At 40.9% G+C, this 26,496-nt stretch overlaps 1 protein-coding gene across 1 annotated transcript in view; it reads right to left on the bottom strand.

Annotated features, from left to right (window-relative positions):
- Positions 1 to 271: 271 nt before the first annotated feature.
- The window catches only part of LOC130186074 (transmembrane protein 132D-like), a 31,382-nt gene continuing 5,157 nt past the window's right edge, over positions 272 to 26,496 (bottom strand). The window contains exons 4-11 of the mRNA XM_056402801.1: positions 20,806 to 20,952; positions 16,747 to 16,918; positions 13,548 to 13,691; positions 9,334 to 9,542; positions 6,228 to 6,408; positions 5,919 to 6,032; positions 5,639 to 5,830; positions 272 to 2,718 (exon numbers count right to left, since the gene is read on the bottom strand). Coding sequence (XP_056258776.1) covers positions 1,222 to 2,718; positions 5,639 to 5,830; positions 5,919 to 6,032; positions 6,228 to 6,408; positions 9,334 to 9,542; positions 13,548 to 13,691; positions 16,747 to 16,918; positions 20,806 to 20,952 — 2,656 coding nt within the window. The 3' untranslated portion in view covers positions 272 to 1,221. The remainder of the gene's footprint in view (positions 2,719 to 5,638; positions 5,831 to 5,918; positions 6,033 to 6,227; positions 6,409 to 9,333; positions 9,543 to 13,547; positions 13,692 to 16,746; positions 16,919 to 20,805; positions 20,953 to 26,496) is intronic.

Consider the following 26,496-nt stretch of genomic DNA (forward strand, 5'->3'; position numbering starts at 1 on the left):
TGGAACAGTTCATGCAGCAGCACAGAATCCCGGTATTGGCAGGCAGATCAAATACGTTGCTGTCAGAATGACATTTCGTTGAATGATGACATCAGCCTTAAATCACATTCAATAGTGATTATACAGAGAATTAAATCTCACCGATTCATGGCAGAGCTTTAGCCTTTAATCCAAACCATTCACTGTGCTTTACTGTGAATGATTCTTTACTATTTTTTAAAAGGCTTTGAAAAACAATGACTGAATGAAATTGAATTAAAACTATAACAAATGTATCTATTTGTTCTTTATTAATAGGATCTCGTAGGAAATACACGTCACATTTTGGTTTCAAAATAAGAGGTTGTTACATAAAAAAGGCATCATCATTTTTCATTCACACATGAAAAATCTTACACTTGAATATGCATTGCTCTGAGTCAAGATACTGAGATTAGACATTTTTACAAATTGTTGAACCAGACCCTCAGGAGAAGCCTCGGGGCCAAGGTAACTTTGTTAAAAAATTCAGAAACAATGTCCACATCAAACTCCGCACTGACTATATTTGCATAGCATGCATTTGATTTGAATAAGTATCTGGTGAAGACCCGCAGTGACAGATTGCTCCAAATAACTTGATAAATGTTGCATATTCTCTGACAAATTGCACAGACTCTTCAGGTATTCTCTGGAGGGATCCTAGAAAAAAAAAAAAGTACAAAAGGCCGGAAAAGAATAGAATTATTTACAAGAAATAATCCCTCCTGTACTGCATTTACCCTGACAACTAGTAATGTCTGGAGCCATTTCTACAGGGGCAACAGAATTGTACAAAGGTAAAAGGAGATGAAAATTAATTTGCTTTGAATTACAAACGTAGAAATGAGTAATAGTATAGATATATGTGTATTTACAGGACTCGATCTCACGACCACATCCTCTTCAAATAAAAGAAAACTTGCGCACAGTATCTCTCATATTCGTCTTCATGGACACATCATTACATACTGTATTTACAGGCTTTCATATAAAATGTTCTTTATGTAATCTCAATAAATACATCCTCTAAAGTGATTTATCTTTTATCAAAAAAAAGGAAAGCCAGCTTCTTTTCTTTTAGAGATTCTACACCAGAACATGCTGTGAATCTACACTTTTTTGTTCCATCTCTCTCTTTCTCTTACTCACTTACACACAAACACACACACACACACACACACACACACACATTGAACGAACTCACTGGGGCTCTCCTAGAGGTTTGACTACAGGCCATGGCATGTCAGGTAAAGGTGTCTGAGGCTCAGCAGGGGCCTGGTGCTGCTGCGTCTGCTGGTTGGCCCAATTTAAGTCCACTCCGTTCTTCTTCAGTGCAGCCAGATGCTTGATGTCCAACGTGGTGAAGGTGGTGAACTGGACCTGGTTCCTCTTACTGGTGGGGGAATGAAGCGGCTCGCTCCGGTGTGGCCTGGCCAGCAAGGTTGCTGAGCGATTCGCCATGGGGTCAATCGCCTTCCCCTGAAACTGCTGCTGCTGGGAGCTGGTCCTGCTGCGGCCCAGGGTGGCAGTTCTTTCGGGCACGGCCGGGGCACTCACAGTGGGCAGGGTGTTCTCCAGGCTACGGTGACCCATGGAGTCTATGGAATGACGGGACTCCAGAGGGCGATGGGTCTCACGTTTTAGCGTGGACGCTTGAGCTGCGGCGCCTGGGGCAGGACCGCTCTGGTTATTGCTCCCCAGCCACACCCAGTCATGCTTGTGGTCCTTCGAGTCCCTGCTGGGGGCCGGGCCGGCCTGTATGGGTGTCTTGTGATTACGGAAACAGAGGTTATACGAAGCACAGTTCAGTAAAAAAGCCAAGATGGCTACGCAGGAGACCCCTACCAAGGCATACATGCCAATTTCCAAGTCCGACATGGCTCTGAACGTGCGGATGAGGTCGCTCTCGATGATTTTTGGAGTTTTAGGTTTAGGAGGCTCCTTCTTGGGTGTCACATCTGCTTTAGGAATGTCTTTGTTAGGGGGTGAATTGGGGTTGTCGAGCATGTTTCCATAGCTGCTCTTCTGCCCCTCACCTTTCATGACAACACCCACTGTTGTTGCTATAGGTTTGGCAGTGCTCATTGGTGTATTAGTCGTAGTGGCAGTTGTGGGAATGACAGTATATGTGCCACCTCTTGTACCTCTGGTTGTAGTTCCAATCCACACAACATGTGGCTGCGCAGGTCTCGTAGAATATGTGGTTGAGGTGGATGTTTTTGACATGTCGGACTCCTGCTGGTCAGGTACTGTGCTCCTTAGCAACCATTTATCCACATCTGTGACGGCACGCTGTGATGTCACCGTCGTTTTAATCTCTCCTAATGCTTCTGATGCGCCACCATCGTAATCTTTATTCCCGTCAGTGCCAACCCCACTAGCTCCTCCTCCTCCCCCTGCTGCGGCTCTGCTGCTACTCTGGAAGTTCATTCTGAGGAGCCCCGTGCCCACTGCCAGTTTGCTCTTCCTCTTGGACTTCTGGCATTCCTCACAGATCCTCAGCTCCACCCTCACTAGCGCCCCCTGGCTCTCGCCTTCACCTTGTGCTACCACAAACGTGGACAGTGGGGTGCGGCGGACTGTGGCCACACCCTCATCTGGTGTAGAGACTGTCAGAGAGTAGATGCTGCGGTCGAACAGCTCCAGTGGAGCAACGGCCCCATCACTGAACTGAACCCAGCAACTGACCGCCGCTTCCTGAGAGAGAGAGAGAGAGAGAGAGAGAGAGAGAGAGAGAGAGAGAAAGAAAGAAAGAAAGAAAAAGAAAAAAGAAAGAAAGAAAAGAAAGAAAGAAAGACAGATCACACTATGACACAGAGTTTATATGCAAAAAAGCAAATGCAGCAAATCAACATTCCCCCCCTGCCTTCACTCAGAGCTATAGTCCCATGATTGTTAATAGCACTAAATTGCCTATGCTAATCTCTTTATGATTACACTCAGTAGGGTGCTACTGCTACTGTACCATAGATTATAGTGCTATGAAGTTATAGTACGAAATATAATTTCACCAAAGTGGATAAAGGCGGTACAATAGAAGTCCTTTAAACAGGAACAATACAGCGATAAGGGTCATGTTAAGAGCAGAATTAACCAGTCCAATCACATTAAAACACAATGACCTATTTCCTGTTGCTAATGTGAGCCACTGGGCCGCCACAGACCTAACCTATATTTTGGGTTTGAATACATTATGAATCGCCCTGAGCAGAACATTAACAGCTTGCCAATTGGCTGGTCATCTGCACTGGCATGGTTCTAATAGTTTGTTATTGACGGAGGCAGACCAGCCACAGTGGCAGCGTACAGTAGGTAGAGTGAGCTGTCGTTCCAGCAACTATGGACCGCCTAATTGCTGCCCCACGCCTGGTTTCAAATGGGCAAGCTGCCATGGCTAAATGTGTGCGTGTTTTCAAAAATGATCATCCGTGCACCCTGTCTGCCTCCTCTACTCTCTCACACAGCGTGACAACTGTGGATGATGGTGGAGGCTGTGAACGCTGCGAGTTCACATTCTGAGAGGCAAAGAGAAAGCACAAATATTACACCCCTGAGGTCATTGTTGTGTAAATGTGCACTGTGGTGGCACTTCTTATAATTCAAATCCTCTCTTGTAGAAGCATTATATCTTTGAAAATGAGCATCTAGTGTGTTTTAATAACTCACAGTTTCATGATGGCAAGTGGTATTTTAACCTTCCCATTCATGTTTTGAATTCTGTTGTTTGTTTTGGTGCATTTACTGCTTCTGCTCCGTGTGTGTGAACAATCAAACCTCACTTGAGCAAACTGAATGAATGTAGAATTGGGTGGGTTATATTCCGACATAAGACATTTTCCGCTCTGCTCTGGTACTTATGGTTCTTGAAATGTAGGCTTTTGTGCTTTAAGTAGTTGAGAAGCTTCTTTGTGTGAGAGATACAAAGTCTGCAGTTTTTTCATTTGGATGTTTGACAATATAACAAATAATAAACCAAATGAATGGCATATTTCCCAAACAGGGCTAAAGAACATTAATGGAGAACCAAACAAAATAACAGTAGGAACTGTTATGTACATAAAGTAGATATGATCACCATCGTATATTCTAATTTTACCTCAAGGTAATCTGATTTGTGAGCCATGACTCCTCTATGAACCTCCCAAAGATAAATTGCATATTTTATATATTACTCCAACGGAGATCAGTGCTTGCTTCCATCTCCAGCTATAGGATGGCAAAATTTCCCTTTATTCTTCTTCAAAGAAACAAGACTGATTTTTCAACTTTTTTCCCCCCACAGTTGCCACGTTTCTTTTGAAACTACTCCCTACATTGAAGATGCCCCTTTTTCTCCCCTGTCCTCTGTACAGACATAAAGCCGAGCAAACCAAGAAAGTTTCGATGTCTGCCCAATCAAAAAACTCTAGGTTGAGCTACCCTTATCCAGACCCCCCAGGAACACTTTCTATTTCATGTATTCACATAACCTATAATCTCCTAAATCCTTAATTCTGTTAATTCCTAACATTGCACACTACAGGAACACGATAGTTCATACCCTATATATACCTGGTAGATTTATGATCTAATCAAATTAAATCAACATTAAAATCAATCAATTAATCAATTAACTGCACTTGGGATGGTGCCAATATCTTTGACTTTAGCAAAACTGTGATTAAATGCTAAATCTGAAATTTAAAAACTAAAATCAATGTTCAGGTTTCATGTACAAGGTTTAATTAGCATAGGTGCAAATCAAAGAGTGACAACACAAATCCTTATTTCTAATGTGCTAACAGCGCAAGAAGCATGTTGGTGTTAAAATGTGGCTCTATGAAGATGCTGATGTTATTTATGCTGTTGCTTTATTATACATGCTTCTGTGAGTGTTTCCATGGTGGTGTGCGTAACAAAAGGAGGGAAACTGTCAGTGCCAGGGGCGTGCTTGTTAAATGCTCACACTTTTAAAGAACAATAACCCAGGGATGTTTTATGACTTTTTAGGCATAGGGAAATGCATGGCTGCAGTAGTAGGAGCTCGCTACAAGAGGGGAATAGCTTGCTTAAAAAGGCAATAAATAATTACACACAATAAATGCAGTGAAAACGACTGTACACTCTCACCTTTGATATTTAATCACAGCCTATAGCAATCTGAATTCAGTACTTGTGTTAATGCTCTTCGTTATGCTCTCTGATGAAACTGTGTATATGGGTTAACACAGACAGGTGTTCCATCAAAGAAATAAAATGAGTATCGTTAAATTTAAAATGAATTTCATGAGACGATTTGATTTTACCCCGTACCCATGTACAGAAGTGTGTCACTGCATCACTTGAAAAATCTATTTTGAAAATTGAAAAGGAAATACCATTTAGACCAAGAGACACTCAAAACAAGCCTGCAATAAGCAAACACACTTTTATAATCATACATACAACTGCTTTTTTTATTTCTTGTCTCTTGTGATTTTAACATTCTTTTGAATGGCCCTTCACTGTTGAGGTGGCAAGGCTAAAAATGAGTAATGATAAAACTAACAGGCATAAAAGGAGACAAGCACCACCTCAGACAGCTGAGCTGTGCTTCACATTTTTAAGCTTTGTGTGTAACAATTTTCCAGTTACTTACCTGTTTGAGCTGCGTGATCGCCTCCCGTGTGGTTGCCGTGGCAATGATGGCCCTGTTGCTTCCTGGGCTGAGCTGCAGGGACAGAGAGAGTCCAGACACCAACTGCACTCCCAGCTCTGTCACACTCACTTTGTCATCCACCACCCTGATGCTCCTCTCAGCCAGGACCGATGACGTCAGAGGGGACAGCACCTGCAACAAGTACAACCTCATTCAGACTGCAAATGGACACACACACACAGACACACACACACAGACACAGACACATCTCATGACTCACCTGTACAGTAGTAGTGCCCACAGCCCGTCCCTGCAGCACCACCCCATCATGCACCCTGGCTACGTCAGGGTCTGCCACTTTTAGAGAGTAGCGTACAAGATTGGTCACATCCACCTGTCAATCAAAGAAAAACATTACTTTCAATCATATTAAGTAACAGCCAAAGCTAAGCATGCATGATTACTGTCATTACACTAATTCAGTGTCTAGCTAGCTGTTGTAACTTTTGAAACATGAATTTAAATATACATAATCCCGATAGTGACTGCTGGCTTGTCAGCCTCGGATAGGATTGTCAAATGTTTTTACCTGCCAATCAGGACCCAGGAAATAGTCAACAGGCTCTGCCCCAGTTAGCAGATCAGGCGGCACCTCAGCACCAGCCTGAGCCACAAAGGGCGTGAGCACTCTGAGTGTAGAGTGCTGATACTGCAGCATGCAGCCCCTGCCCTTCCTCATCTCCTCCTCTTCCTCACTGTCCCATGTAGACCTAACACACAAAGGCATTCAAACACAATTAGTCACAGTTCAACAGTTCAGAGGAATACTTTTGGAAACAAGCATCTTTGCGTTCTTGGTGAGAGACAGATGATAAGACAGATGTCATTTTTATGCCTGTATGCTAAATTTTAAGATACAGCAAGCAGGCGGTTAGCTTAGCTTAACATAAAGACTGAAAATAAATTCAAAGGTTAAAAACCAATTATGCATACCAGCACCTCTAAAGGTCACTGATTAACACATTACATATATCTTTGATTGTTTAATTTGTCCAAAGAAACATAGTTTAAAAGTGATTGTGGTTTTATTGGGAGTTATTAGCCAAGTTATTTCTTGGTCAGGCATAGTGACTCCAAGAAATAGTCTTGTATATAATCCCTCCTTTTTTTTTAACCTTTGGATAGAGCCAGGCTAGCTGATTCCATCTGCTTCCAGGCTTTGTGCAAAGCTAGGCTAACCACCTGCCGGCTAAGGCTTCATATTTAGCATTCAGGCACTATTTCAAGAAAGTAAATCACTGCGTTTCCCAAAATGTCTAACCAAAATATTAATAATATGTTACTTCATGCACTGTAAGACACAATTTACAAATATGTAGATATTTTCCAGGTATAAATTCATTGTGTTGTTAATTCTAAGAACCTGTTGTAAAATATTTCACCTGGGTATGAGCTACTCAATGGATTCACTCTTAATAAATTCTAAATAAATATAAATTCTAATTAAATGACTGAATTGTTTAGTAAAATGCATTGAACCTCATTCTCAAAAGTTCAGTTGATCTCACCTTGTTAAAACTGCAAAACACTGATACTACAGAATCATGTAGTTCATCTTAAATCTGGACACCTAAATGTGGTTTTCTGCCGGCCAGCAGAGAGACTCTGTAGAGCAATACCGGTGTACTTGATGCTGCTGCTGAGTGACCTTTCCTTCTAAATGAATTTAAGTTAAATTAACCAGGATCCCACCGCTCACTGGTTTGTTTATGGGTGATAGAGGTTAAGTTGCGAACCACCCTTAAACCCCTCAGTAATGATCATATAATTATCATAAGCACAGCTGGCCTGCCACGCATGGCACCACAGGTGGGCTAGAGGATTGTTGGATGTGTTTTCACACTGCAGGCAGAAAGCTCCTGTCAAGAAGTACGATCCAAATACACATCATTATTATATAGCCTACGGTCAGAGCTTAACATGTGATGGAGATGCTGCTTGAATTAAATCAGTGTGACTCAACACCAGACTGCAAACAAACTCTTTCTTCAATCCTGGATTACAGCAGACATAGTATCATGTCTATTTTTTCAGCATCTGACTCACTGATTTCCAAAACACTTTGGAAACACTAAAGTTTCAAGTTTTTATGCTGAGTCTTTTTGCCATGGTTACTCAACTTCCTTATTAGTTCTTTGATGACCCTTGAGCCGTCATGCCTTTTATTGGGTTCCCTGGCTGCTGAATCCAGTCAATGAATCCAGTATTATTATTAGTGTTAATTAAACTCTGTTGGTGTGAACTAATTGCAAGTGCTTATTTCAATTTATTTTGAAACTACCAGAGATAAAATAACAATGACAAAAAAAAAAATGCAAGGATGAGGATATTCAATGAATCCACACAAGTAAATTATTTTTTGCCCCAGCCCAGTCTAACATGCATCTGTGCTGTTGCTGTCAATAACTCCAGTTGCTTCTCTGACACATAGATGCACGTGTCCGACATAGTGGCATGGCACAAATAAATTCAGTGCTTTTTTCATCATGAGCTGAGACAACAGAGACATTTCTGACCTAGTATCTGTTTTTGTCTAGAGCCTGTTATTGAATGTTTGGGGAAATGAAAGCCCATAAGAGTTTTTACCCTGGAGAAATCTAACAGCCCATCAGTCGACCGTCATCATTACTATCGAGTGAAAAATAATGACTTTACTGTAAGTATTGAATGGAATTCCACTAACCTTTATCTCCAGGGCAACTGTGTTACCTCTACAGTGTCCCACTCACTAATGCACCAAACAGCAACTAACTGCATATACAGTATACAGAAGGATATTAGAATTTATATGAGACACCTCTCGATATAATACAATCCAATTCAACACCACCACTAACTACAGACTCAAAAATTACCATACAGTTGAGTCAACATCTCTCTGACTCTGTCAACAAAAACTGATTATTATAAGCTTTGCAAAGATCCAGTAAGATTTCTTGCTAGGCTAGCTGCATCTGAAGCTTTTTGCTTTTAAATATCTCAATACAAGGTCATCTGCATAAATAATAATTGGTTGCTTACATATGAAAATGACACATTTAATTAACATTTAATTTGAGGGGACGCTAACAAATATTTCAAGAAGAGGCATGTGAGTGTGGGTATCTCTTGTATTCTGTGTTCTTACTGCCAGTTCTCCCATTAATCAGTGTTAGGCAGAGATGTGTGACTTTAGACTTGATGTGACAACAACAACAGCATAATGCAAAATATTTGGCTCAAAAATCACAGATGGAGATGTGACGATTTCCTTCGGCATTTGAGGTTGAATACAGAACAGTAAATTGAGGCTAGCGTTCATGTTCTGTTTTTTGTTTTTTTGGCTACCTATAGCTTAACCACGTTAGCTGTATACAAAATATTTGCATTCAAGATTTAGTAGCCTTGACATTGTCTGATGTTAGCTAGCTTAACATTGCTGCTTTTCCATAATGGCCTGCTTAGGACCCAAAACACAAAGTTTAGAACTTGGACTTGGGATTCATTGCTCTGACTTGGGATTTGACTCATATATCTTATACACATATAAATTACAAAGTGTAATGGCACTGTGCTGTGTCTCTGTCTCAGTTTACAGCTGGGGATTTGTGTATGAATATTTTTCACATGGCATCTTCAGGCAAATGGGACATTACCTCCTGTTGCCGGTAGTAACAGGGACCCTCCAGCCTTTGATCTGGCTGAGCTCGGGGTCGGCCACATCAATGGTCAATGGCAACCGTGGCATCCACACACTCATCTCCAGCTGGGCACTCAGGAAGCCATAGGTAAAGTTGAGCATCACCCTCTTCTTTCCTCTTGTCTCTTTTCCATTTACATACACATAGTCACAGCCCTCTGACACCTGGACAAGACAAGAAAGAGAAGAAAGATGAAGGGTGAATGAGCATCTCAAGGGTGTCCTTTGAATCTGCCCCCCCCCCAAAAAAAAAAATAAAATAAATCAGATACTCAAATGGATCCCTTTCTTTCTGTCAGTCCGTCACGCTGTCACTATAAATGTCTTGATTTTGGGGCAAGAAAAGAAAAAAAGTTTAAAAAGTTTAGAATCATTTTAGAATCACTGGACCAGAACTGGGGCTGAACTGCAGTCTAGAGATTTGGATTCGACTTTCTCCAGACCTACAGCAGTAGAGGCTTTTCCATGTAAAGCCCCATGGAAAATGAATAAGAAAGTTTTTAGTTAGAAACTGACAGAGAGGGGAGTGTGAACAGAGGCACCAATACAAATAAGCCGAACCCACACAGACACAGACATATTATTCATTTCGTACAACTTCCAAGGTCTGGCCAGGGAAATGCACTGTGTTTCTGTTCATGTCATGTAAATTCACAACAGTGGTCTCTATGAAACTGTTACCGAATATAAATGAGCTCTGCCTTGCGACTGTTCCTGTAGTGCTGCTGTACTGTAGGTGGGAGTGTTGCCGTCCCCACCATTGAGAGCAATGAGGTGAGACACAGCAGTTGGTGTGTTTTATTTAAGATTGGAGGCCTATCTCTACTACCGCCTCACTTATCTTAACAAACCAGTGGCTCCACAGAGGTAATTGGAGAGCACTAGACTGGAGAATAGAGTGTGGCACTGGAAAGAGGGAGGTGAAAAGGCGGAGGCAGAAAAAAGTGAGGAAAAAGCAGAAGGAGGAATGACTTCCAAGGTAAGTCAACTTGAACTCCTGTGGAAATGTAGAGGGAAGCCAGTCTCTGAAGACCTTTTCCCATAATGCTGACTGATCCAGAGCAAAGTCTCTTATGTCTTGTGCAGCTCTCCACTGTAACTACATGCACTGTGAGGCCAGTGGGCACCTGAAAAATAAACCCTGCACACTTAATTCGTGTGGGTTTTTCTACTCAGTAATGAGAAATGTTGATAAAAAATTTAAAAGTCATGCTTTTTTTATTTCATTTTTTATACTACCCTGTGGATTACTTTAAACCAGGGCTATTCAACTATCTTGTTCAGGGGGCCACATTTCCTGAAAGCTAAGGGCCTGCGGGCCGGTCGTTTCCCTGAGCTATTCTCATTATGTACACCTGACACAACATGGCACCACATTTTCAAAACTGATATTTTGCCATATTGCGTTTGATTTTCTGCGCAACATAAGCTGCAATATTAAAGGTAAACACATAGTTTTCTACAACACGTCATGTCCGCTGTCTGGCATATAATTTGGTAAATTCTGACATCTTTCACAAAGCTACATCACAGCATTTTTAAGTGACAAAAAGAGGCAAAAACAGAAGAGAGCAAAGAGAATGCAAAAGTTCAAGATGAACTTGCCTGTGCATTCGATGCCACACAACTAAGGATGGGCATCGTGCAGTATTTCACCAGCAAACCCCGAGTCACTAAACCCCCCTCTGCTCTGAGAGTGACCTGAACCTGAAATTGAATTTGTGAACGACAGATCAGATAATGCTCTGTCCATTTCAGACTGCATTTAACAACACACTCGGAACAAACAGCTGGTTAATGTTTACTTTTTAACCCATGTTCGTATGATTCAGTTAACTCTGTGTGTGGGCTCCAGGCAGATGATCTACCAGCAAGTCGGTCGAAAATTGTACATTTCAACATCTGTATGTGACGGACTTTCACTGGATGTTTCCACAGATCACTTGTGTCTCCGCCTTTACATGCAGAACACTCCACCACACTTTGAACATCTAGTTGTTATGGAACGTGGATTGGTAAGTTCTCTCCGCTTGAGGCGTCTCTGTGTTTGTGTGTTTGTGTGTGTGTGTCTGTGTGTGTGCTGCACAGTGCTCCAACAGGCTCAGAGAGAGAGAGAGAGAGAGAGAGAGAAGAGAGAGAGAGAGAGAGAGAGAGAGAGAGAGCCGTGACAGCCGTGAAAGTTGGGAACATTTTGACAACAGACACTGCTGTTACTGCCTGGCACTGGTGAAACTGAGCCTGTCTGTGGTCTAAAGGATTTATTGTAGCCAAAACGTATTTGTAATTAAGCAATTGATCGGCGGGCCGGTCTGACTTGATTGACGGGCCGGAGTTGCCCTGCGGGCCGCCAGTTGGTTAGGCCTGCTTTGCACTTTCATCTTTACTCTTCCAGGACCAGCCTCCTGTCTGTATGTGCTGCAGAGGACAAGCAAGCCGAGCAGTGGTTACAGCTAGAAACAGACGTCAATTAGGATCTGATATTGCCTGATTACATTCATCTTGTAAATTACTTACTAATCACCTTGGTCGGCAAGCAGTTAGTTTGTATTGTGGAGCAGCACAGGCATATTAATTCAATTCACAGTAAATATTACATAATACGTAAGGCTTTTAATTCTGTCCTCCTTTTTAGTTATTGTATTCATATCTCTTCCTTTCTGCAGAGCTTTCCGTAAAAAGATCTACAGTAAGTTTGAGAAGTTTAAATCAGCATATTGAGGCAGGAAAATACAGGATTATACATCGTCACTGGAGTGTGTCATTGTCAGTTAATGGTAAATATTTTGAAGATTACCAAGGAGGCGTTTTTTTTCCTGCACGTTTGATGTGTTTACTGTCAGTTCAAAGGAATAATCCTAACACTTGTTCAGCCAGGAAGGAGCGCAGTAAGGTGAAGATGTTCAGGCAGAGTGCAGCAAAATGCAGGAGAGAGACTTTCAGCACAGGCAGCACAAAATCACGAGATGGGCCCTGAATTCAAGAGAGATTTGTTAGCAGTAGTGCATGTCACTAAATCTAAGAGTTAGGGCACTAGACTGTATGTGCATCAGTTTAGCCCGTGGCAGTTATGGTATGAAAGATAAAGTCTGTGGTTTCAAGCCTTAACTTCATCTGGTCTGTGGCTTCGGTCGAGCAGGGGTCACTGACAGCAGGAAGCGTTAGATGGCCATTCAGAGACACAATAATAACTGGATTATGTTCCTCTACTGATACAGAAAATCATTACAAGTACAGTCTCCGCTCTTTGGCTCTTTCTTCCTCTCTTAAGCTTGCACACTCGAACTCACCACCTCACACTCGAAAAAGCCAGTGACTGCCGTGTCCTCTAATGGAAACTAATATAATTCCTTTTCTTCTTCTTTCTGCTATTCTTCCTCTATATCCCCTCTCTCTCTCTCTCTCTCTCTCCTTTCTCTGTGCTCCTACTGTTCTAGTAACATGGATCCATTACACAAAGGTCAATTCACTGTGCTTATGGACTGAGTGGTGGGATCATGAGCTCAGTCTCTAATGCCATATGGAAGAGGTTGCTTTTATCCATGATGCCTCCACACACACACACACACACACACACACACACACACACACACGGAGGCACAGAGACAGTGAATGTCTTGGAGTCATACACCAGAATGAATCTCGTTTTTTAATGCCTCCAAATTCTGTTTAATTACCGTTAAACATTCAGCAAACTTGCTTTGTATGCAAATTAGGCACGGATGATATATTAAATTCATACTGGTATTAAATAAGAAAGAAACTATTGCTGCAATAGGGTTTTTTTTTTTTATATAAAAGCTGTTTTTGTTTAAAACTAAGGGATTATATATTATTTGTGCATACTTTACAGATTGCATACACAGTGAATACTTAATGACCAAACTGCCCAGTTTCACATTAGTTAAGATTAACTTGTGGTGTGGCACTAATGCACTAAAGTGAAAGTCTACTGAAAAGTCTAAATACCAGCAAAACCCACTGGAGAGTTCCATATCTGGCATAAAAGGAAGGAATTGTTAATTTATCACATGCTAAAATAAAAAAAAAGCATACATGGTTTACATATAGTTTGGAATTTGGTTTGGAGTGTGAAATTCACAAACAGCATGGAAATGATTACAGTGATTATTCCAATCCAGGAGGACCGGGCCTGTGGTTGGAATGGCTTACCTTGAGTGCATCCACCACTGTGGACCGACAGCTGGTGTAGTTGGTCACATCTGTGACTGAACCGTTAGCCTCCACAGCCAGAGTTTTCACAGGGACTGACACCATTTTACCCGTCAGCACTGCAGTATTCAAGATATCTGTGTTCTGTGCACGGAGAAGAGCAAATACAGAGCAGGTTAGTAATGTGGGTTGGTAAAAATGTCGCAGGATTATTCACCAGTTTGTACAGTAAAAGTGAGGGGGCAGTTGGTTTGGGCTGTTCTGGAAAAAAATTCACTCTTTGCATTCTTACCTAGAATAAGACTAACTTGTGGATGCTTCTTATTTTTGTGAGTGTAGATTGAAAGGTGAGGGCTGAGACTGATACTAGCCAATTTTAGCTCATTTGCTACTTATGAGCTGACAGATCAAAGAAGTAAATTCCTTTTTTCCAAAGATGAATATCTACTCCTACTACACCATATGTTGCACTTTCCACCAATAATTGCAAGTGGATGTTATTTCAAATGCTACTGTAGATTCCCTCAGTATGCCCTGCGCTACATGTTCAATCTGCACACAGAGAAATACAAAAGAGAAGGTTATCCAAAGTTGAGGTAGTTATGAAACATGGAAAAACTAATCTATCTACATGCCTACTGCTTTGTTATAAGAGTGAAGGTAAACAGGAAGAAGACGGGCTTCTGATACATGTGGTATATTGCTATGTAACAGCAATAGGCCCACCATGCAAACTCTAAATATGCAGCTGAACTAATACATTATACAATATAATCACTAGTTGTATGGGGGCGGGGATGACAGACAGAGAGTGGGTGTTAGCAAGACTAACAGGGATTAAAACACTCGCAGGCTGACAAACTTGATTCATTTGAATCACACTGACGCAACACTCAACACACAAACCTGGACAGATGTGTTAAAAAAAAAAACACAACTAAAGAGTAATATCTCTTTGATGATAATATACAGTGCATGTCTTTCTCTTACACACCTGGATGAAAATAAGTCCTCTACTGTAGTGTATTACCCACAGATCAAGACTCATATTCACACTAACACCTAAACCTGATTATATTTCTAATCTTCCAACCCGTTTTCCCACATTGTACCGTACAGCTATGTCAAAGCTGAGCAACAGCTTAGCTCTTATGGCTGCATTTTTACACACGACTCCTTCTTCAACATGGATTTCCAACTACTTTCCAGTCTATAAGAAACGTCTTTTTAATCTATTATAGGTTGTGGCAGTGTCTCTCTCTCTCTCTCTCTCTGTCTCTCTCTCTGTGTGTGTGACTCTCTCTCTCTGTGTGTGGGTGTGTGTATGTGTATAAGAAGCTCAGTGTGTTTTTTTTTTTTTTTTTTCCTTCTGATGCTTGTGGACTAAAGCATCAGACAGCACTCGGCAGATGTTGCCCGGCAGCTTCACATTCTGAACTCTGTCGGCTTGACAGCTGCTGACCGCAATTCCAAAAGGACATGCTCTAGTTCAGACGGCGACACTGGCCCAAACATAAGCCACTGGATCAGGGGTAGCACAAAATCAGAAAGCAATATCAACGCTCCGCGGTGCTGGCAGTGCCACACCATATCTTGATGTCCGATGTTTCCGCAAGCTCTGCAGTAATCTGGCTTGTGGTGATCAAGTTCAGCTCAAGTAGTTCAACTCTCCTTTAAATCTGCCTCTTTTCTGAAAACAGCGTTATATTTACACTCTGTGGTTTGTCTTGGTGTTGTCTGTTCATTAATTTATTCAATTTCTTCATTCAGTGCCAGATCCTATATAATGCTACACGTAAGAGAGGTAAAAACTACATTAACATTGAGACAACACACAGAAAGTTCAGAAAATCAAACACACTGTTGCCTTTCCATCACTTTCTAGTGCAACTGACAATGACATGCAAAGCATTACATGAGTTTATTTTCCTGCAGCTTTTATTCATTTACATCTAGTGGTGGTGGAGATTCATGTCTGGTTGTACCGTATCTGTTGTCCTATAAATATAAAGCTACAAATATTGTAGTTTAAAAGGAAAAGTGCTACAGCCGACTTTCACTCCACGGTTTTTCCTCATGTGAATCTTTTAAGTGACTGAGATGAAACACATTTGCTCCCCAGTGTTTGTCTGATTCGTGTTGACTGTTGTAGCGGAAGATAAACCTCCTGTCAAAGACAAACATGGATCTACCTAATTTCTGGTGGTTGTTCTGAAAATATAAAGGTTTTTGAGACAAGTACACATAGCAGCAGGGGATCAGTCTAAGCATCAAGAATAATATTGATGCATCACAGATAATACTGTGATCGCAGTGTGTCTTTTGAAAACAGGCAGACGTGATCTCGACAGTGCAGACGTATGATAAACATGGAGATGCACTTAATGTTAAAAAATGATTGGTGACAAAAGTGACAAGCTGCTGACATATTTATTTTACTGCTTTAAAAAGCAACAATTACTTGTAGCCTAAGACGTTCCAAGACTTTTGCCTTCGCCTGTATGAACTGAAAGGCAGAACAGATCATATAAAACATAAATTTAACAAGTGACTAAAACCTCGCAAACAGGTGGACGTTTCTTTAACATGGCCAATGTCGAACACTTCCAGATGGCGGAACAAAGATTAGAACATCTGTGCAAGTAAGACCAGCGGATAGCTACAGCATTTTTTTTTACTTTCCTCGCAACCAGGACTGTACTTTTTATGATGCATATTTATGATGCGTCCTCCCAGATGATACCGTCTCAAATTGTTTATATACGTCGACGGAATCATCAGGAAGTTCAGTGTATAAAATTGCCTTTTATTGGGGCAATAAATTCCAGCTTCATTAAGACTGGACACCCTAACATGCCCTGTCTTCATGTTCCACCTGTGACAAAGCCAAGTGACCAGAGGCTTTTGGCTTTTAGAAGCTCCTCCTTCCTCAAACATCAGGATTAATAAGACTACACTCGAGAGAATTGGTCGTTTAGATAATTCAGGGTGCAAGCTGCAGGGAACGCGCAGTTTCTAAATCACAGTGATGAATACACAACCATGAAGTATGTAAGGCACAAATGAGTGCAAACGACATAAGTAATGATATAAAAAAACAGAAGTGTGTGCGTACATATGTGCTCTGTCCATGTGAGGAAAAGAAAAATACACTGCACAGGTGCCAGCATTTCAAAATTGACACAGATATTGTCCTCACCATGACCAGAGGTGCCAGCCCCACGTAGTCTCTCTGGGTCGTGTAGATCCGCATCATGCCCACATCCTTGACGTTCCCTGGCAACTCCAGACGCCAGGAAATCGTCTGACTCTCAGCCTTCTCTGAAACGTCTTTCGGCACAAAGTCAAGCTGCAAAACCTCCAGAAGACCCCTGTTTGAAGATAAAATTTGAAAATATAATATGCTTAAACAAGTAAAGCTTAGGTAGCGTTTTGCTGAACAGCCAGTGTGGCCGCAATGTGGATATTATGGGGCCAAGCTACTGGTCGTACAAGACCAAGTAAGGCTGGAGCAACGAAACTTATAAATGTATTTAGTGAAGTAAAGGTGTGTTTCATTGCTTATGAATTCAGAATGTGTTAATAATACTTACATTTTAAAATTAAAACTATATTATGTTTTAGGTTGGACATTCACTGATACACAGTACTGATTTCCTGTAAATGTATAGTAAATATAGGAACGTGCTGTTTTGACAGTTTCATTTACTATTAATTCAGAATTGATAGCAACAACGTGACTGTTTATGTTATTGAACTAAATTGAATTTAAATTAAGTGTTAAATGTGGAGAGTAATTAAACATGAATTAGAAATTCTGTTTGTGTCCGCCCGCATACAGTTCAAGATTTAGCTGCTGAATGTTTAACTGCGATGTTCTGTTTGAGAGTAATAATTGTGAGTTTAAAGACATTGTTAGCACCTTTTGAAAGAAGTAAATTTATTGTAATCTTAGACTTTATAAAGCTAATTACTAGAGTTGGTTCAGGTTAGATAACAAAGTCAAACAGTCAGTCAGTTTTCAACAGAAACATGCTGAATATTTGTGATTAAACCTCTGAAAACGTTGTATTTGACATTTTTCATAGAACCCTGTCTAGTGTCAAGAGGTAAAGGTAGTTCAGTACAACAGAGGCAGAAGGAGCTGAGGTAAGGCGTGTGCTCTCTCGTGTTCCTTGGAGGAGAAATGTAAATGTTTGCAAAGACATTTAGACACTGCCTGTAAAAATGAAAGACATAGAAATTGCTCCGACTTTCATGCAAAACAAACAGCAGAGTTTAAACCGTAAGTGAACGCAATACAAAAGAGGTCTCATTTCCATCGGCAGACGGAAGAACAAGGTGAGAGTCTGAAGGGAAGATTAAGTGAACTGGCAGAGATTTCAGCCAAATATTCTGGTCAAAGGATTGTCAAAGAAATACCATTTGATGTTATTTGATGCTGGAGAGAGCGTGTAGGCATACCTGCCAGTATGAACAGATCAAAGGGGAAAATGGAGCTGAATGTGAACGGAGCTGTGGCACTTTGAAGTGGAGTAAAACTTTGCATAAAGCAAAACAATGAGCTTCTGTACAACTCACATGTAATTAGAGGTCACAACTGTTGAAATCAGCAGCAGCGAGGACAAACGCAAGCATGTAAAATATATCTCATATTAACATAAAAAAATATTCATGCTCTATCAAAAGGAACTTTTTTGTAATAATGAATGAGGAGTAACACATTATGAGATGGTTATGTGTGGCGCTCTCGGCCACTTATGAGTGTGTGAGTCTGGAAGCTTTGGACTAATGGTTAAAGATTACAGTTCCTGACTGTCTCTGAGGCTGAGATCCTTCTCACCAACATGAAGCCGTTTACAGACGGTCAGCGATACCGAGTTAAAGCTCCACAAAGAGCAACAGCGAGGTTTCAGTGAGGTTGTCAGAGGAAGTGACGGAATGAGAATATTTCTCGTCAAACAACAACAAAGATGAGAGTTACACGACAAAACTGATCCCACAATCATGTTTTTACGCGGAGTATGAAAGCAGCAGCAGCAGCAGCGTCTTGCTATTTTAGCTTAGCATAATGACTGGAAGCTGGGCGAAATGTCTGGCCAAAAAATAGCTTGGCACATTATCCCCTGTAAAAGTACAAATTTTTTTGTTGTTGGAATGAATCATTTAGTTTCTTCCCCCTGTTTCCAGGCTTCTCAACTAACTCTTGTCGAAGATGGTGATTAAACATTATTTCCCAAAATGTATAATTATTCCTTTAAGAGATGGTTATAAAATGTTAGCAATTAGAAAAAACTAGAAAATAGTAATTCTACTGAGATATTGTATGTAATTAAAATAAGTGAATGTCAAATCTCTGTTTCTGTACCCTTGTAACATGCCTGAAGTCATGTGTGTCTTTGGAAAATGTACTTAAAAGCAAGCAAAATAATTAATGAATTTCAAATAAACATACTTTCTTTGACGTGATCCTTGTCTTTAATAAGATGGACTCAGACGGATTTTAAATGGAATACAATGATCCACTCTGAAAACAGTGTGTGTGCGTGAGAGGGAGACAGAGAAACATAGAAGGGGTTAATGCCCCTATTTCCTGGAAATCTGTCTATTAAGGGGGCTTTAAACCCCTGGACATATCATCACTTCAAAGCACAGTAGTAAGAGAATCTGTGTGTGTGTGCTTCTGTGTGTGTGTGTGTGTGTGTGTATGTGTGTGTGTGTGTGTGTCCTGGTGGGAGCTCAGTGCAAGGGACACGACTTGGACTATCTCTCCTTCCTAATCTCCCCTTCAGAACGTGCAAGCGCTTAAGCCTGGATAACGTAGCCGTGATTATGGATGATTACGGATAAGTGGGTCGGACGGACGCCGGGTGGTGTGTGTGTCTGCGTGGGCGGGAGGTTGCTGGGCAGAGGTGGCTGCTGGTGTGTGCCCCCACCAGCATCAGGAAACACTGATGAAATCAACTGGTGTGTATCAGGCAGAGAAACAGGCAGAGAAAATGCTATGAAATGAATATTCATTTACTAATAAGTCAAAGAAAGAAGAAGCACTTCAGCTGCGCTTTGATCTATTTACTGCTGATATTCAAATGTCTCATTTACAATTTATTTTAGTGAATCTGGAGAGTGAAACTGGTGATCCTACGGGGTGGAGACAAGAGTTCATCCTACTATCCGACAGTTTCATATACGTATATGTGCTTTTGGTGTATTGGTGGTATTTTGGTGGACTTTGTCTGATTCCTTTGTGAAGTAATCATTTTAAAGAATGATAACTGGTTTAAAGAAAGTCGAAGGAACTGAGTAAACTAAGTTGAGCCGAGCTGCATTATGTCAAACTAAGTTGATTTTTTCTGGAAGTGTGAGCCAGCTGAGAAAACAGGAGGCCCCAATTATCAATCTTCTATTTCTGAGCATTGCTGTATCCAATTATCAGCTTCACTGCATCCAAGTAAAAACTAAACACAGCCTTACGGCTCAAAATAACTGAAATCCAGGCATTGAGGATTAAAACAACACAGAAAAAAAAAATCTAAAATAGTTACATGATGATATGGATTTATTCCTCCCATTGCTGTTTTACAATGTCCTTGTTACCGCAGTATCATCTTAATATTCTGCAGTTGTCAGACCCCATGCTGACTTTAGAAAAATGAGTGTTAGACATCAACTGTCTGTAGAGGCGGTCAGTTTTTTTTTTCTAGCTAGAAGAATTTCTGCATGAAATAGGATTTGCAAAAGGCAGAGCAGGTATAAATCTAATATATAAAACTAATTTCTTGTAATGCAGATTTCTTTCACATACAGACGGGTACGCTCTTAACTCTACGGACGAAAAGCAAGAATACAACATGGAAACTGACACAATAACTGATTCTTTTACACAGACTATAACTAAATTTTCGGTTCTTGCTTACAGTCTGTGCACCAGCACAAGAAAACAAGGCCACAAATGATTACTTTTTCCCTGGGAAAGAATTTATTCATTTTCAATTTGTCCCTGCTCCGCGAAAAGAGTGTAGAGAGAAAGTAACGTTGAAGATATTTTTTCATGACATCTGATCACACTCCTGTATGGGAGCAGTTGGGGATTATTGAAATCTCAGAAAATAAAGGCCATACGAGACAATAAGTGATAAAAGATGGAGATTGTTTTGTTTTTTTTCTATGTGTAGAGAAAGAAGTTTTACCAGGGGCTGCTGAAAACGCACAGATGTCTTATGCTGTGCGCGAGTAACTGAACATGCGGCGTACTGACCTCTTAGCAGTGATAGCGACCTTCCTGTGGCAGACGACAGAGACCGTGTTGGGGGACGCTCCTCTGCCAGGCTCCACCAGAATGTCCCACAGCGCTGAGTCGCTGGGCCGCGCTGCACTGAAGGACAGACCCGCTTTTACTGTCGCCCTGCAGTAAATACAGACACACATACATACGTAGTCTAGTTAGTTACAAAGCAGAGCATACATTTTAATCTCAACTATAAGTGTACTCTTTCAGAGACTCTCATTAACTAACTTTAATGTGAGTTGTGTAACGTAAAAGAATAAAGTAAGCTTCATACACCAACAACACATTACCAACGAACAACTGACGGTGACACTGTACAATACAGTGTGATAATGCTCCAACACTGCACACAAATATCTCAATTGTGACCATGTGTGTATTTTGTATTTGCACTACAACAAATCTTTGCTTTCGTAAAAGTAATTTCTTTGTATCTGCGGCGTGCATTCTGCACAGTGTGCGTGCACATTTGTTTGCAAAAGCATGTGGGGTTTTTTTTCCTGTGTATATATGTACATGTTTTGTATGTGTGGTGATTTGTGTAATTAGCCCTTCATATTGTGCCAAACGAGGTGAGTCGCTGACAGACTGATGTGTCGCAGGCTGCCGGCAGACTGAGAATTAGCAGGGGTATTTAATTCCCATTAGCCCTGGGGAGAACTGGGAATCAGTTAATCAGATGTCTGATTCAGACACACCAATCAGTCTGCTGGGAGAGACAAAATGCTTATTATGAATGATGTGAATGGACCAGACAGTCCTGGCGGTCCAGCAATCACCAAGGGCTTTGTTTTTTAAAGCACACCTCCCTCTGATAATGATAATGATGTTGCGTCAAATATCCTTGGACACGGTCATATAGCAGTTATACGAGTTCCAGGCTGAAAAGTAAAACGAGGGACAGGAAACTCTTCTGATCCACATTAAAAAATGCACCAATTCCCTAATCTGCACTCACACAGACACCTAGCTACAGGGTGGGAGCCTCATGTGTTTCGGAACAAGCCAATTTTTTTCATGGCAAGGATTCAACAAGGTGCTGGAAACCTTCCAGAGGGAATTCAGCCTTTGCTTACTGGAGAGCATCACTTAGCTTCTGCAGATTTGTCAGCAGGATATTCATGCTGAGAATAATTTGAAAAACCTCCACCTCAATAAGATGTTGCACACTGTGGATGCCTTTGAATTAAAGTCGTTGAAACAGTCTTGAGAGGATGTGTGACATGCTAGAAGTATGCACCTCGCAAAAGGTAGACAGCAGCCATGAAAGGATGCTTATTGTCCACGAAAGGCGAGGTAAACACATTCACAGTGCCATTAAACTTCCGTCACCCGTCTCATGGGTTGATACCAGGAAGGACAGATCCACACTTTCATTATGTCTACCACAAAACCCTTTGCTGCCATCAACAAGTTCAGACACAAACTTAGGATTTATTAGAACAAGTTTTCTGCACTACTTTTTAGCAGTGGCCCTCTAGCCCATCCATCCTTTCATGGTCTGATAGAAAGAGATTAAATCCATATACCAATTACTGAAAAATACTAATGTGGGAATAATCATAATTAGCATATTATACTTTTTTTATTGCACATTTGCTGTCCAGTAATGGTTTAGAGAGGCAACCTGCTATTTTACAGCACATTAGCTCTTTCTGTTATAACAACCTGTTGTTTGTCTGCAAACAGCTGAAGAACATTCAAACTGAAAAGATGGAAAGACACTCACACACAAAATCTATTCATGCTAGAATAATGGTCAGTATGCATAACCATGTTCAACACACACACACACACACACACACACACACACACAAGTCCATATACACATGCTTACAAATACTGATTTATGATCAAAGAGCAACTAGACTAATCAATAACCACTGAAACTGAGGTCAAGGTCAAAGTTGTTTGACGGACACAATACAGTATGCATGAGCGCTCATACACACACGTGCTTGTACTTCTATCTTTGTGAGGACACTCATTGACCTAATGCATTCCCTAGCCTGACTGAACTGAATGCCTAAACCTAACCCCAAACTAAACCTCATTCTAATCCTAACCCTAAAACCAAGTCTTAACCCTCAAACAGGCATTTGAAGGTGTGTCAGTAGAGGACCAGCCAAAATGTCCTCACTTTTCCAAAATCTCCTCAGTCTGAAAAAACTATTTTTGGTCCTCACAATGTAGCATTTACAAGTTCACACACACACACACACACACACACACACACACACACACACACACACACACACACACACACACACATACACACATTTCCCGGAGACTAGCTCGAACCATAACCACTACCTGTGTAACCCTAACCCTTGCCCTAACCTTGACCGCTTACAAAAATGAGATTAAACCCAATCTGGTACACAGCTGTAGTCCCCAGTTGGACAAGCTGACCCCAGTTAACTGGTCTTTAGTCTGACATTAGTCCCCAAAAGTAGCTTAGGGCAGAAACACACACACACACAAACAGTGCAACTGGTCTATGAAGCACATTGGCAAACTGACAGTTCAGCCAGTGCTGGATAAAGACACTTCTGGATCAAAACCTAGCCAATGGCAAAATCTCCACATTAATATTTTCATTTACGATTTCAATGAATGTTCAAGATTCAATGCATATATAAACACTGATTTTATCACAGATAAGGCAAATCAAGATAACAAATCAGAAAAACCTAATTTTGGAAGATGTTAGTTTTGTCTTTTTTTTATCTAAAATTTTCTCTCTTTAAAAAAACAGGTGATCATTTGATTTTCAGATCAAACTAACAGATGTTTTAGCATATCAGACCCAAACTAACCATATCCACTGACTCATTTTCTTGGTGCTTGTCCAGCTCAGTGTGGCAGTAACAACAGCCCCTGATGACCACCCCTGCCAAGGGTGCAAACTACTTCAGCCAGTTCCTGTTGAGTGTGGAGGGGTTTTAACTCAATGCCAGGATCTTCCCGGATCACTGGCTTTCTCACCCACAAGCACACACCAGCCTCCCTGTGGAGTAACCTCATTTCGGGCACTTCTATACTCGCTCTTTGTCTTTGTCATTCACTACCCAGAGTTCATGACCACAGGTGGGGGACAGAATGGATATCGACCCGTAAACTCTTCACCACTGTTTTACCAAGCTCTTTCAATCTCTTTGTTTAAAACTGTGAAAGCTGGAAAGCTCCCAACTCTGTTGTTTGCCTGTTAATTCCATTAGCCGTTCATGCGAAAGTGAGGGACGGGATTTTTTTCCGGTAATTTGTTATCGGTGGACACTTTGTGTTTCCCTCATATTACATTCAAAAATTCAGCTTAAGTACTGTTTATTTTTATTTTTTGATGTTAGACTCTTATGTGTGCAGAGAAAAATATAACATTTTGCTTCTTTTCTGCTATTTCTACCAAAAATAATATCAAGATCACAAAATGTTTGTTATTCCATTTGATAAGTGCATGTGAAAACAGTGTGTTTATGTGCTGCCTGTGTGCTGAACAGGTGGATGTAATGGCCTTTCAAAACATACGCATGCACCACACACACACACAGATGTACATGGTTAATCCTGGCAGTCAGCCCAGATCATCTCTACCCCAAAGGGTTAACCCTCTTGATTCATTTTCAATCAGGGCCACAGATTATCTGGCCTAACCCTGCTGGAGTGGACTCAATCTTGGGCCAAAGAGTGAAGTAGAGCACAGATTTCTCCCAGGAGGAATCAATCACTTTGCCAAGCTCCTCAGAGCTAGCCTTCAACTTGGACTTAACTGCTGGACTCCGTCCCCTCTTCTTGTCCAATCTCATTCTGGATGTGGCAGTGGGTCAGAAATACACAGACTGAAATCACTGACCTGACTGGGGGGAACTTCAGCGCTACGGTCAGTGAGTCCAGGTTTGGGAAATATCAGGTGAAGAGGCTGTAAATCCTTCCAAATAGTCAAAACAACAGCAGATGTTAAAGGGTCAGCGTCTCTCTACCAAATTGTATTCACGTAATTTCAACAATGCCCCATTTCAGGTCAGTGGGTCTGTGTGTTTGTGTGTGTGTGCAAGCGTGTCACTGTTTGTGTATGATGTTTGAAAAGAGCACTGGGATTGACCGACACAGCCACAGGTTTAACTGCGTGCCCTATGGATTAATACACATATCTTAACATTTCTCTCCATTTGCCTGCATCCTGCTGCAGATTACCATGGCGCTGGTGCGTCTGCAGCATGATATCACTAAATCATGGGATTAGAGAGAAATTTGTCTTGCGTTTCAAACAAAACCATTAAGCTGAGTAAAGACTAGAAACAGAAACCTCACTGTGGTGGCTTTACACTTTACTGATCTGAAACATGCTGATAAAAACAATTTCACTCCACTCAGTGATGTGCATCAAAAGGCAGCAAGTAGAAACGTTCACAGCAGACTGAACCATGTGTTTCAATGTGACAGGGCTGCTTTTATATTAAGTTCACTTTTCTCAGTAGTCAGGAAGATGTTAGTTATTTGTTTCCTGCGCCATTAAATAGATGCATTATTTATGAAGTCAAATACCCAGAGAACCTTGTTGAAATGTTAGTGGGATGTTGAGATATGAAAACTGGTGAATCATTTCCCAATTATTTCCCTGTTTATGGAAGAGTGCTCTCCATAACTCCCCCTCTAACTGAGAAGTTGAGCAGACAGGATATAACATGTCAGTAATTTATGAAGCCAGTGAAACTGGCAGATAACACAAGTTGTGTTGGCGCTCAAGCATTTCACGGCGTGGCCTTGATGGTGAGCCATATCAGTATTCAAGTGCCTTAAGTAACCATTTAAATGCATGGAGCTTATCCCTCATGAAGATGTTCAAATATACTGTACATCATGATGATTCAACTTGGTTTCAGTCTCTTTTTCTGCTTCACATGTTTCAGTGATGATTAAACTTTATGCGACTCCACCTAAACTCTCATCTCTGCAAACTCAGCAACATAGTTGAATAATTCTTATGTTTTCTGGGGGTGACATTCTTCACTAAACACCATCTGAAGGGCCAAAGCATGATGTTGGCATACTTACTACAGTATGCGTTCAAACTGCTTTAGTGTAATATTTGTTTATTCCAAAATGAAAGGGCAGACACAGGCTTTTGAGATACCTAAATAGCTATGCAAATATGGCAGCAACATCACCACAGTGCATACAAAACTGCCAATAAAATTTAATTTTGTAGGACTAAATACATAAAAACCCTAACAATACAGCTTTTGAATGAAAAGAGTGTAAATGCCATGTTTAATTGTCAGCATGGAAGACTGGAATCTCAATATGGTTATGAAGCACTGCGACTTGACTTCCCCTCAAGAACTTAAGGCTTGACTTCAGATCTGCACTGACAGATTTGAGATTTGGCTTGGACTTATCTCAAATTACCAGAGGCTTGGCTTGGTCTTGCACCAAAAGAACTCAAATCACTTCGGCAATGTACCCACATTATCAGAGGCCAGGGTAAAATTTAATGTAAGAGGATAGGTCAGTGTCCAACAGGTGCTCAGCTGAAGAAAATTTATTACAATTCCCACAGAGTAATGAACAGGTACTAGAAAGGTACATTTTTTATTCACTGTATGTTTAAAAAGATCCCTAGAACTTTGTGATGGTGATGTTTTCCACTGAAGTAATTGT

This window comes from Seriola aureovittata, chromosome 18, assembly GCF_021018895.1.
Source record: "Seriola aureovittata isolate HTS-2021-v1 ecotype China chromosome 18, ASM2101889v1, whole genome shotgun sequence".
Taxonomy (NCBI): domain Eukaryota; kingdom Metazoa; phylum Chordata; class Actinopteri; order Carangiformes; family Carangidae; genus Seriola; species Seriola aureovittata.